The sequence below is a fragment of the Rhinatrema bivittatum genome, chromosome 6, assembly GCF_901001135.1.
Source record: "Rhinatrema bivittatum chromosome 6, aRhiBiv1.1, whole genome shotgun sequence".
NCBI lineage: Eukaryota > Metazoa > Chordata > Amphibia > Gymnophiona > Rhinatrematidae > Rhinatrema > Rhinatrema bivittatum.
Window position 1 is genome coordinate 27187991 of NC_042620.1, and position 12009 is coordinate 27199999.

The 12009-nt window shown below is 45.1% G+C and overlaps 1 protein-coding gene across 9 annotated transcripts in view; it reads right to left on the reverse strand.

Moving 5' to 3' along the window:
* LOC115093445 (actin-fragmin kinase-like) overlaps positions 1-12009 on the reverse strand; it is a 256956-nt gene that overhangs the window by 194960 nt on the left and 49987 nt on the right. For 6 of the 9 annotated variants that reach the window (XM_029605167.1, XM_029605168.1, XM_029605161.1 and 3 more), the window contains exon 4: positions 10432-10522. In XM_029605167.1, the coding sequence (XP_029461027.1) occupies positions 10432-10522 (91 nt within the window). The remainder of the gene's footprint in view (positions 1-10431; positions 10523-12009) is intronic. The other 3 variants (XM_029605163.1, XM_029605165.1, XM_029605164.1) reach the window with 1 other exon arrangement.

Sequence of the window (12009 nt, forward strand, 5' to 3'; positions counted from 1 at the left end):
TTACACTGGTTATGTGGTCTCTCCGACCTATTCCTGAAATAAGCTGGGCAGCAGCGTTTATCAATAGCTGAAAAGATCTTAATGTGATTCCTGCTAGACCAAGAAAGATGGAATTACCATAACCAACTAAGGATAGAATGAAAGCCTGAACTACAGTGTGAAAATCGGATACTTGAAGTATTTCATTCCAGAAAGGACACGTAGTTTGTAAAAGCCTGCTCTTATAACTTATTCTACTGTGACAAATGAAAACTTGTAAAATTTGTGTATTTTTCAATTCTTTATACAGTACACATCAAGTTGGGGTGGGGGTGGGGGGGAGGCAAATTTAAAACTGTCCATACTGGGACTTCCGGGATGACATCACTGGGGTCGACAATATTGTGAGTTAGCTCCGGGACCTCCCCCCCCCGAATCGGCCACCATCCCTCCCTTAAAATTATAAAAAAAAAATGTTCTCGGCTGGATGTGGTGCAGGACGTCGGGGGCTGCTGTTTCGCCGTAGTTTGGCGAAAAAACAAGCATCTTGAGACCCGCAGTGAGCCCGAGATTGGCGCAGCTTGCCCTGGTGAGTTCGCTTCAGGCCACCTCCGTTTTAATCGGCCGCCATCCTCCCTCAGTCTGTTTCTTTTCGTCCGCTCTGTGATCGGAGATGATAGAGGATGTGTGGGGCTGCTGATGTGCCGCAGTTGGGGACCAAAATGAGCGCTCTGCGGCCTGATATGCGCCAAAGATTGGCGCGGACCCCCCAGAAGAAAAAGCATAGTGTGGCCAAGATGGCGGCCGCCATCAGGGGAGACAGCACAGCTCCGGTGGCAGAGGTCTCTGAGACGGCCCTCCTAAAAATATCTGCTAGGGTTGCTGAAGTGGATAGGCTAGGCTGCTAAAAATTCAATCCTCTATGGATGAAATAAAAAATGCAGTGGAGGGGCAGGCTAAAAGGCTGGACGAGGCGGAGCATAGAGTATCTGAACAGGAGGACCGGCTGCATATTGTGGAAAGGCAAGTACAAGATTTAACCATGCAAAATTCCTCGCTGCTGGACCGCTTAGAAGATCAAGAGAATAGGAATCGGCGTAATAACATTAAAATAATTGGCCTTCCATATGAAAATAGGTCCCTATAGTCGGACAACCCCGCCCACATTGATTAGAGAAGGCGGGATTCATTCTATGCAATTTTACCGGGCAGTAATGCCAATGAAATAATAATTTCAGTGAGTTCTCAATCAAATAAGCCTCTATAAGCCCCTTACCAATATACTTAAAAATGGTCTCCCAGTCCTGTTGACCAAAGGTATGCTGAAGATCAGTCTCCCAAGCCAGCATATGGGTTTTTTTCGTAAAGGCCACCCTCCCCAGAAGAGCATATATAATCAAAAGTACTTTGGTGGCATGATCCGCCTTACAGCATAGCACCTCAAAGTCCGATTTTCCCTGCTGGAGATGACCCTTGAGCAACATAGTCTGATCAAAATGTCTCAGTTGGAGATAGGGATAAAAATCTGCCTCCAATAAGTTGTATTGTGACTTCAAAACCGAGAAGGGAATCAATCCCCCCGCACCCCAAAGTTGTTCCCAAAGATATGGTCCGTTGTGCTGCCACCTCCTAAAAGCTGGATTCTCGTATCCCTGAGAAAATGAGGTATTCGCATAGAGATATGTACTGTGATGGTATTCTCTTGAGCCAGTAAGTAAATGCCCTTGTGCTACAAAGAGGTCCAGGGGAACAAGCATCGTGGGGAGCAAGAGCTCACGCAGCGGCAAAAGCCAGGTTTTTTTGGGTTGCCAGAGAAAGCTAAATTAAGGAGTATCTCCCACTAATTGTTGGCTAAAGGTAACCCAGAGTTTGGGCGAGCTCTTTCTATGCCAATCCACAAGTTTCCGGAGTTGTGCAGCCAAATAGTAGTCAGCTAGTTGAGGAACCCCCAAACCTCCCTGGGATCGATGTTTATACAAAGTGGTACGAGCTATATGTGGTTTCTTCCTACCCCATATGTAGGACATAATCATCTTTTGCAATTACAATAATTTCCTTTTTGGAATGGCCACTGGGAGAGTCTGGAACAGGTATAAAAATGTAGGAAGTACAGACATCTTTATTGTGGCAATTCTGCCTATCCAGGATATACTATACCTGTTCCATTCCTCCAAATCTCGTGAGATCTTGCGCCAAAGTGTATCATAGTTTAGTGCAAATAAGTCTAGAGAAGCGCTAACATAAACTCCCAAGTACTTTATATATGCATGTGCCCATTTGAAATGAAATCTAGATTTAAATTGTAAAACCATAGGAGGAGGGACATTGATATTAAGGATTTCTGATTTGTCCCAGTTAATCCGGAAACCAGAGACGGCGCTAAAATTTCCCAGTACAGTGATTAAATTAGGAAGGGATATCTCAGGTTCAGTAATTGTGATCAAGACATCATCTGCAAAAAGAGATAATTTAGAATGGAAGCTCCCTATCTCCACACCCTTGATGCCTGGATGATTCAGCACCTGGTTGGCCAATGGTTCTAGAAAAATAGCAAACAAAAGGGGAGAGAGAGGACATCCCTGTCTAGTGCCTCTCTTAACTGAAAAAATGGGTGAATAACCACCGTTAATACAGGCCATGGGATTCCGATATAACTGATGTACCCACTGTATAAAAGAATCTCCAAAGTTCAGTTTGCGTAATAGTGCAAACAAGTAGGGCCAATGCACCATATCAAAAGCTTTCTCGGTGTCAACAGAGAGAGCCAAAGTAGGAATATGATGCCTTGAGACCCACCAAATGATATCTATTATTTTGTGGACATTATCGCTCGCTTGTCGACCTGGTAATAAAACCAGCCTGGTCAGCATGTATAATGGAAGCTATAAAGCTATTTAATCTAGTGGCTAGAATTTTAGCGAGTAATTTAAGATCAATATTAATTAGTGAAATCGGCCGGTAGGAGCCGCAGAGAGTGGGGTCTCTGCCAGGCTTAGCTAAAACTGTAATACCAGCTGTATTGGCCTGAGTAGAGAGGGGAGTCCCTTGTTGCATAGCTTGAAAAAATTTCACCAAAAGAGGAGCCAATTGATCTGCAAAAGTTTGGTAAAAACGACCTGTATATCCATCGAGGCCAGGCGACTTGCCAGGTTTCAACGCTTTTATGGCCAATAAAACTTCCGCCTCAGAGATATCTTTGTTCAGTATATGATGTTGAGGGCCAGATAGTTCACTCATTGCAGATAAGTCAAGATACCTAGTGATATCTGCATCTAATATGGTGGGATCGTCTGACTACAGTTCCCCATAAAATTGGAGAAAGCGCTAATAGACTTATTGTCTGTTAATAGCATGCCCTCTGCACTTTTAATTTTGACAATGGTCACTTGATCTTGCCGGCATTTGAGAGTTTGGGCTAATAATTTTCCGGCCTTATTCCCCCCCTCAAAATATTTTTGCTGTGTCAAATTTAGTTGATGGGAAATGGCAGCAGCATCTAGAGATGCAATATCGTTCCGCAGCTCTTCTATCTGTTTAGTAAGGTCTTTGGAGCATGGACTAATCTTATGGGCTTTTTCCAAATTCTGAAGTTTAGCGAGAAGTTGAGTACGTACCCCTTCTCTCTGCTTCTTCAGAAATGTAGCCCTGGCTATAAACTTGCCCCTTAAAACAGCTTTTAAGCATTCCCAGAGAGTCACTGCATTAACATCTCCAGTGTCGTTAAGTGCCAAATAGTCCTTAATATCCCCACCAATTTGAGAAATATAACTGGGATCTGCTAGGAGGGAATCATTAAGCCTCCAGAATCTGAGCCCTCTATCGTAATCTTGAATCTGTATTGTAAACCAAAGAGGCGCATGATCAGACCATAAAATGGGCTCTATCTCAACTGCACTGATGCGTGGTAAAATAGCCGTGCTTCCCTTGAGCATATCTATTCGTGAATAACTCCCATGCGGATGAGAGAAGAATGTATAATTCCGGGTACGAGGGTTCCAGAATCTCCAAATATCTGCCACTCCCTGATGTTTCAAAAAACTTTTTAAAGCTGTCCTGGCTAGCCTAGAATCGGAGCTATGCCCCGTGGACGTATCTAAGCGGGGGTTAAGAGTAATATTGAAGTCTCCTCCAATAATCAAATGACCTTCCAGTTTAGATCCCAGGGACTGAGACAGGGATTGGTAAAACCCCTCTTTATGAGAAGTGGGACCATAAATAGAGACCAAAGTAAAGATTTCCCCACCCAAAAGAAGTTTAACCATAAGAAATCGCCCATGAGGATCTGAAAATTGATCTTGTGCTTCAAAATGAAAATCCTTATGAATCAGGATACCCACACCTGTGTACCTACTGGTTACTGTGGCCGCCGCCCAGTATTGATGCGGATACTGACTATGACACATTAATTTTTGATAACACTTCCGTAAGTGGGTTTCCTGCAGCAATACGACATCAGCTTGCAATCTACCTAATTCCTTGTATAATAATCGTCTCTTTTGGGGGGAATTCAAGCCCTTGACATTCATAGATACAAATTTAAAGGTAGCCATGACATATATCCCTCATTTCCAAATTCCAAGCATATATCCCATCTGCCCACTAACAATATGCCCAAGAGATGTCACCCCTTCTGTGGAAAGGAAAAAACCAAGAGCCATGGACCCCTGAGAGATCCATGCCTCCCACCCAGTGTCCCTGCATAACTCCGTCCCTAAAACTCCCACACATTTACCACCACAAATCCTCCCATATCCCCTCAGCCATACAAAACAGGATACATAATACCACCCCTACCCCCCCACCCCCCAATCTCCCCAACTTGGAAGGAAAACTCCCCTTCCCAACCAACCATGGAGGAAGTCGTAAGTCACTCCCCATGACTCCCGCCACCGGTCCAACGGCATATCACATGGACATGCCCCAATGAACTAAGAGCTGTAAAAGTAAGCCTGTAAGCATAAGATCCCTCAAATATAGCAGTACTCTGGAAAAATATATTGAGTTCACGCTTAGCCTTCCTGGCAACAAATATGAAACATCCAAGGGCCACAGATCCTCCGGGTTCAAGCAGGTGCACTTTCGGAATCAGTCCCAGTGGGATTCCTCTGCAGTCTCCTCCGGCCCTTCATCACCCTTTGCCACCTTGGCATCGCTGTTGTAGCACTTGAGAAGACGCTTAGTGCCTTGGGGTCCAGTGGAGGTACATCGACGTTGATCCCAGCTTCCTTCAGGATACCAGCAGCCTCCTCCACAGATTTTACCCTGTGAGTGGTCCCTTGAAGCATGAATTGGATCCCACCAGGGTACAGCCACCGATACAGAGTATTAGCTTGGATAAGCTTTGCAGTCACACATCGAACTTCCTGCTGCTTTCGCAGGGTGGCAGATGATAAGTCCGCATAGACTGCTATATCGTGGCCTTCCCACATCCATGAGCGTTGCTTACGGGCTGCCAGCTGTATTTTCTCTTTCTGTTTGTAAGAATGATAGCAAATGATAATGTCTCAGGGTTTGTTTGCTGTTTTTGGTCCCAGAGACCGATGCGCCCATTCAATATTCACAGAGGCCTCAGAAGCACTGGATGGCTGGTCTGCCTCTTTCAAAAAAAAAAAAAAAGCAGAGATTCTTTCCCCCATGGCCATGCAATCAAGATATGCTTCAGTGTCTAGCACTCCCCTTATCCGCAGGTTGCAGCGCCGATTGCGATTCTCCAGGTCTTCCAATTTGTCAGCTATGACCTGATAATTTAGTTGCAGCTCAGCTTGATCTTTTTGCAGGGAATGCCACCCTTCCCCCTGTGTATCTAGCCGTATTTCATGCTCATCCATACATCTACCTAATTCAGCAGTCTCTTCTCGGAGTTCAGTAATGAGGGCTTTCACCTCTGATTTATAATTTTTTAAATCTTGCCTTATTTCCTGGAACCAGCCTCGCATTTCAGATCGAGTAGGAAAGTCCCCGCTGGTACCGCCGGGCGCACCATTTTCTTCCTCGTCCTCTGCTGCACTGTCTGTCAGGGCCATATTGGATCGGTCCGTCGCTGAGTCTTCTCCTGCTTTCAGATAAGAAAATTTGCGGAGGTCCGCTGTTTTTTTCTTCGCGGCCTTCAGCGATCGAAAACCGGCCGTTTTAGGCAGCTGCAGGTAATTTTGCAAGGCTTTGTAGGGCAGATAAACAAGCGTTTAGCCGGTATAGACGGGGAGCCAAGGAGTTAAGCAGCCCGCATGAGGAGTGACGTCACTTCCTCCCTCCCAAATGTTTTTTTTTTATCCATGCCGCAGGGCCTGGCGGTGGCTCCATCATCTGTATCGATTGCCGGGCTTGTTCTCATTGTTTACCCCGCTGGTGGGCAACTGTGATTTTCAGCCTGGTATTACCACCAGAGGCATCTTCAGAAACTGTTGCATCAGCTGATTCTCTGCTCTTCCCTGGAGACTTTCTGGAAACACATACTGGCGTGCGTCAATAAATGTATTCAGACACCTTTACGATTTTCTGCTGTGCTCCTATTGGCAGGACCGCAGGCGCTCTTTGAGAAAAGTACGGGGGCACAGGATCGCTTTGGCAGGACTGCTTTTCTACTAGCTTGCCGAACAATACTTGCTGAGTGGATTGAGCCTGCGAGTACACCCTCACTTGTGGCCTGGCACCATCGCATGATGGACATGATTTTGCTGGAACGCATGGATTTTCCCAAGTCTCCTCAGCCCAGAGATAAGCGATATGCAGATTGCTGGGCTTACTATTACTCAATTCTCTCCTTGGATTTACAGACTCAATTGCTCACAGCAGGATATATTGATACTTGGTACACCAATTCTCCCGGGACGAGTAACTCCTGAGTAGACTTTGCTGCCAAATTCTCTTGCTCAGTGTTTTCTTTACTTAAATGTGTGTCGGTGCCTTTCTGTCTTTTCCCGAATAATTCCTCTCTATTCTCCTGTCTCTTTGTAAAATGCTTGTCTAAAAAGCCATGTTTTTAAACTTTTCTTAAATGTCTTGAAAAGTCTCCTCAAACCTTTTCCCCCATTTTATTATTTTTTTTTAGAATTTATAAAATGTATTTAGTCAATCAGATCTCACTCTCATAGAAGTAGCCCAATGTGCACATCCCAGGGTAGGCTTGTCAGGTGTAGCAGAAAGAAAGGAAAGTATCAGATAAGTCTTAATTTCTCCTTCCTGGTACTTCTGCTCTACCAGTCAAGAACATATGAGATGTATCAAGTCCCATTAATATGGGTGGGTGGATTGCAAACTCACTCTTAAGACAGCTGTCCCAAAATTAGTATCCTGTTTCATGAGAACATCCAACCTATAACACTTGGTAAATGAACCTAGATTTGTCCAGGTTGCTGTTTTATTAATATTGACCGGATTTACTGCATCTATCTCCGTCCACAATGAAGGCTGTGCTCTAGTCAAAGAGGCCCTGATGCTCTCCGGCATTTGCAGCCCTTGTAGTAAATATGCAAATGATATGGCTTTCTTAATCCACCTTGAGATGGCAACCTTTGAGGCAGTCTCCTGCTTACATGCGCCATTGAACAATATCAGAGATATACAAAATTCACTTATCTTTAAATATTCTCTTACACAGCTCCCGACATCTAAGAACTGTAAAGACTGCAGGCCCCTGCATCCTTCTCACTGAAAGATGGCAAAATGAAGCACTGATTTAAATGGAATTATAAAGCCACCTTGTGTAAGAAGGATGGAATAGGTCTCAGAATTACAGAATCTTCACTAAACTTAGAAAGGGAGCCTTGCAAAACAAAAAATGCAATTCCAAAATACATCTTGCTGAGATAATTGACAATAAAAACACAGTTTTCAATGTCAAGTCCTTCAGAGTCGCTTGTTCTAACAGCTCATAAGGAGGGCTTGTTAATACGCTTACTACCAAATTCAAATTCCAAAGCAGTATTCCAAAGCTTCAATGTAGGATCAAGGCATTTAACTTCTTGTTGAAAAGCATGACACTTCCTTGTGAGACGCTATAGATGTCCCCTTAATCTTTTCCCTTAATACAAGAATTTGCTGCAATCTGTACCTTTCAAGAATTCAAGACCAAGCCCTTGTTGAGACCCTCTTTAAGAACGTCAGAATACCTTTTATTTGGAATGCCATGGCAAGCAGTTAAGGGTAGATTTTCAAATAGCGCGATTTGGCGTACTTTTGTTGGCGCATCAGGCGCAAACAAAAGTACGCTGGATTTTAGTAGATACGCGCGTAGCTGCGCGTATCCGCTAAAATCTGGGATCGGCGCACGCAAGGCTATCGATTCCGTATAGCTGGCGCGCAGCCTACCTCCGTTCCCTCCGAGGCCGCTCCGAAATCGGAGCGGCCTCGGAGGGAACTTTCTTTTGCCCTCCCCTCACCTTCCCCTCCCTTCCCCTACCTAACCCACCCGCCCGGCCCTGTCTAAACCCTCCCCTTACCTTTGTCGGGGGATTTACGCCTCCCGGAGGGAGACGTAAATCCCCGCGGGCCGCTAGCGCGCCGGGACGCAACCTGGGGGCAGGTCCAGAGGGCGCGGCCACGCCCCCGGACCGCCTCGGGCCGTAACCACGCCCCCAGGCCTGCCCCCAAAACGCTACGGCCCGCCCCGAAAACACTGCGTGGATCGGGCCCGCCCCCTCGACACGCCCCCCTCGGGAAAACCCCGGGACTTATGCGAGTCCCGGGGTCTGCGCGCGCCGGTAGGCCTATTGAACATAGGTGCACCGGCGCGCAGGGCCCTGCTCGCCTAAATCCGCCCGGATTTAGGCGAGCAGGGCTCTGAAAATCCGCCCCTTAATGTCTACAATATGTAGCAAACATATGCCATACCTTCACATAATCTCTTTGTGAAATTATTTTTAGAACTTGACCTTCTTCTAGTAACTGACCACTTGTATCTCTTCTTGGCTAACTGTAAGTGAGAACGGAGATGGGTTTCCCATTACTACCGGTCCCTGATGAACGAAACCCTCTATGCTTTGAAAATGCAATGGTCGATCCACTAATCTGTTTGCTTAGAACAGAATACCATGGTCTTCACAGCCAGTCTGATGCTATTAGGACCTCACATGCCTATTCCTTCCTGAGCTTCTTTATTACACGGCCTATTAATGGCCAAGGTGCCTCATAATCCTTTCATTGGTTGAAGAATCTTCTTGCCTTTGCATTCTGGTGGGTTGCCATTAGAACAGTCTGTGGTTCAATCCATTTTTGTATTATCTGCTTGAGTTTCCAATAGCCTAGCTCTGGAACTATCGTATTTTGATTCAAAGTCTGCTTGCAATATGGAATGCTGAAAGCTGTAGCAGATTTTTCTCCAACCATGCGAATAGTAGCTCCACTTCCTCCCCCCCTTATTTATGTACGCTATTGCTTTTGCGTAGTCACATAGTATTCTTACTGCTCCTCACCTAATCGTTGACTGAAAATGGAACAATGATAGTCTTATGATTCTTGACGCTAATCGATTTATGGATCCCGTACTCTTATCTCTTTGCTCAACATGGGCAAACAGTTCTGGCAAAGGGCACCCCAATCTCTTAACATCCAATCTGTGTACTCCAGTGATAATACCCTCTGCACATTTAGGGGCGGATTTTAAGAGCCTTGCTTGCGTAAATCCGCCCGGATTTACGCGAGCAGGGCTTGCGTGCCGGTGCACCTATTTTACATAGGCCTGCCGGCGCGCGCAGAGCCCCGGGACTCGCGTAAGTCCCGGGGTTTTCAGAGGGGGGCGTGTCGGGGCGGGGCCGATCGGCGCAGCGTTTTCGGGGCGTTTCGGGGGCGGGGGCCGGGGGCGTGGTTTCGGCCCGGGGTGGTCCGGGGGCATGGCCGCGCCCTCCGGAACCACCTCTGGGTTGCGTCTAGGCGCGCCAGCGGCCCGCTGGCGCGCGGGGATTTACTTCTCCCTCTGGGAGGCGTAAATCCCCCAACAAAGGTGGGGGGAGGGTAGACAGGGCGGGGGGGGTGGGTTAGGTAGAGGAAGGGAGGGGAAGGTGAGGGGAAGGCATTAGCGAATTCCCTCCGAGGCCGCTCCGATTTCGGAGCGGCCTCGGAGGGAACGGAGGTAGGCTGCGCGGCTCGGCGCGCGCCGGCTACACGAAATCGGTAGCCTTGCGCGCGCCGATCCAGGATTTTAGCAGATACGCGCAGCTCCGCACGTATCTACTAAAATCCAGCGTACTTTTGTTTGCGCCTGATGCGCCTACAAAAGTACGCGAGGGCGCCCTGTTTGAAAATCTACCCCTTAGGGAGTTTGTCCACCAATATAAGCCTTACCATTATTTTCAGGTGAATTTTTAAAGGAATTGTGCATGCAAATATAACATACTATTGTAGTAATCGTCACACCTAATGTGAGCAATTCAAAGGCATATGTTATAGCAATTTTCAAAAGCACACTTCCACAGTAAGGTGCTTTTACATGCATAACAATCAAATTTTATTACATACCTATTTCATACATCCAGAGAGGACACTTCCCCTGAGTAAATGCAGAATCCATCATGCCACCAAACATGTAGAGGACTCCCTGTAAAACAAGCTTTCTATTTATATAAAACAGTTTCCTCGTGATAAGGTCATGTTTTACCAATACTTGCAAGTAAATAGCATATCCTATACAAACCCTCTCACGTGGTACAGAAAAATGTTATTGCTATATATATTTATAAAATTAAAAGAATGCTAAATGTGCATGTAATGTAAATATTGCCTTTTTACCAAGCAAGATCTCAACCTGTTTGTAATGTAGCACAGGGGAGGACAATTTTCAAAGCCATTTATCCAGGTAAATTGGCTATTTGAAAACTGCCCTTGCTCAAACTGCCTAAAAGTATAGATAGGCTTCTTCAGCGCATATACTTTTAGCCAGCTTAAAAAGTGCACTCCTGAGGATTGTTAGGTTGGACAGTAAACAGTGCATATATGTATGTTTGCATTTTCAATTGTATATGTTTTGTCCCCCCCCCAGCCACCCATACAAATTGCTACTGTTAAGTATGCATGCCCTTTTTACATGTGCACATCACACCAACAAATTTTCAAAAAGAAACTGCCCAGCTACTGAAAAACTGACCCCCGAGAGTATACATGAAAGTCAGATAAGCAGGGATGGCCAGTTCTGGTCCTTAACAGACATGGTTCTCAAGATATCTATAATAAGTATGCAAGAGAGATTTTCATACAATGGAGGCAGTGCTTACAAATCTCTCATGCATAATCATTGTGGATTTCCTGAAAACCAGACCTGTTTGTGGCTCTTGAGGATCAGAGTTGCCCATCCCTGATCTAAAGGCAACGAAATAACCAGAAGTATGCTAGGAAAAATAGAGAGAGGAATAACCAGTAAAATTACCATTTTCCCACTAGCAATGTCAGACTAGCCAGTCTGCGATTGACGCCTCCTTTCTTAAATAATAAACGATAAAATTTTGAGAGGATTCGACAATGGATAAAACTACTTGTTAGTACTGCTAGACCTGTCAGCAGCGTTCGATACAGTGAACCATTCCATCCTTCTAGACAGACAAAGAAAGTGGGCTAACGGAAAATACATTTAATTGGTTCAAATCATACATTACAAATCTGTTCTTTCAGATAAAAATCAACAATGCAATTTCCAAAAAAATAGATTGGATACTGGAGTCCCACAGGGATCCTCACTATCAGCAACTCTGTTTAATGTATATATGATTCCCAGCTGTCATTTCCTCAGTGGGCTCGGCTCACTCACTACATTTATGCTGATGATATGCAGATTCTAATTCCTATTAAGAATTCAACAGACAAAACACTTAAGCTGACAGCAATGTATCTAGCATTGATTAAACAACTATTAAATAATATGAAATAGAGTCTAAATGTTGAAAAAACTGAAGTCATATTTTTAGATCGGAGAACTAACAGTATCAAACCGTCAATTCTGATCCTAGAAGATAACAAAACGAGTCTTGAAATTAGAAATAATGCATGAAACCTAGGTGTGATAATTGATTCTGAACTCAATTTAAATAAACATATTAATTTGAA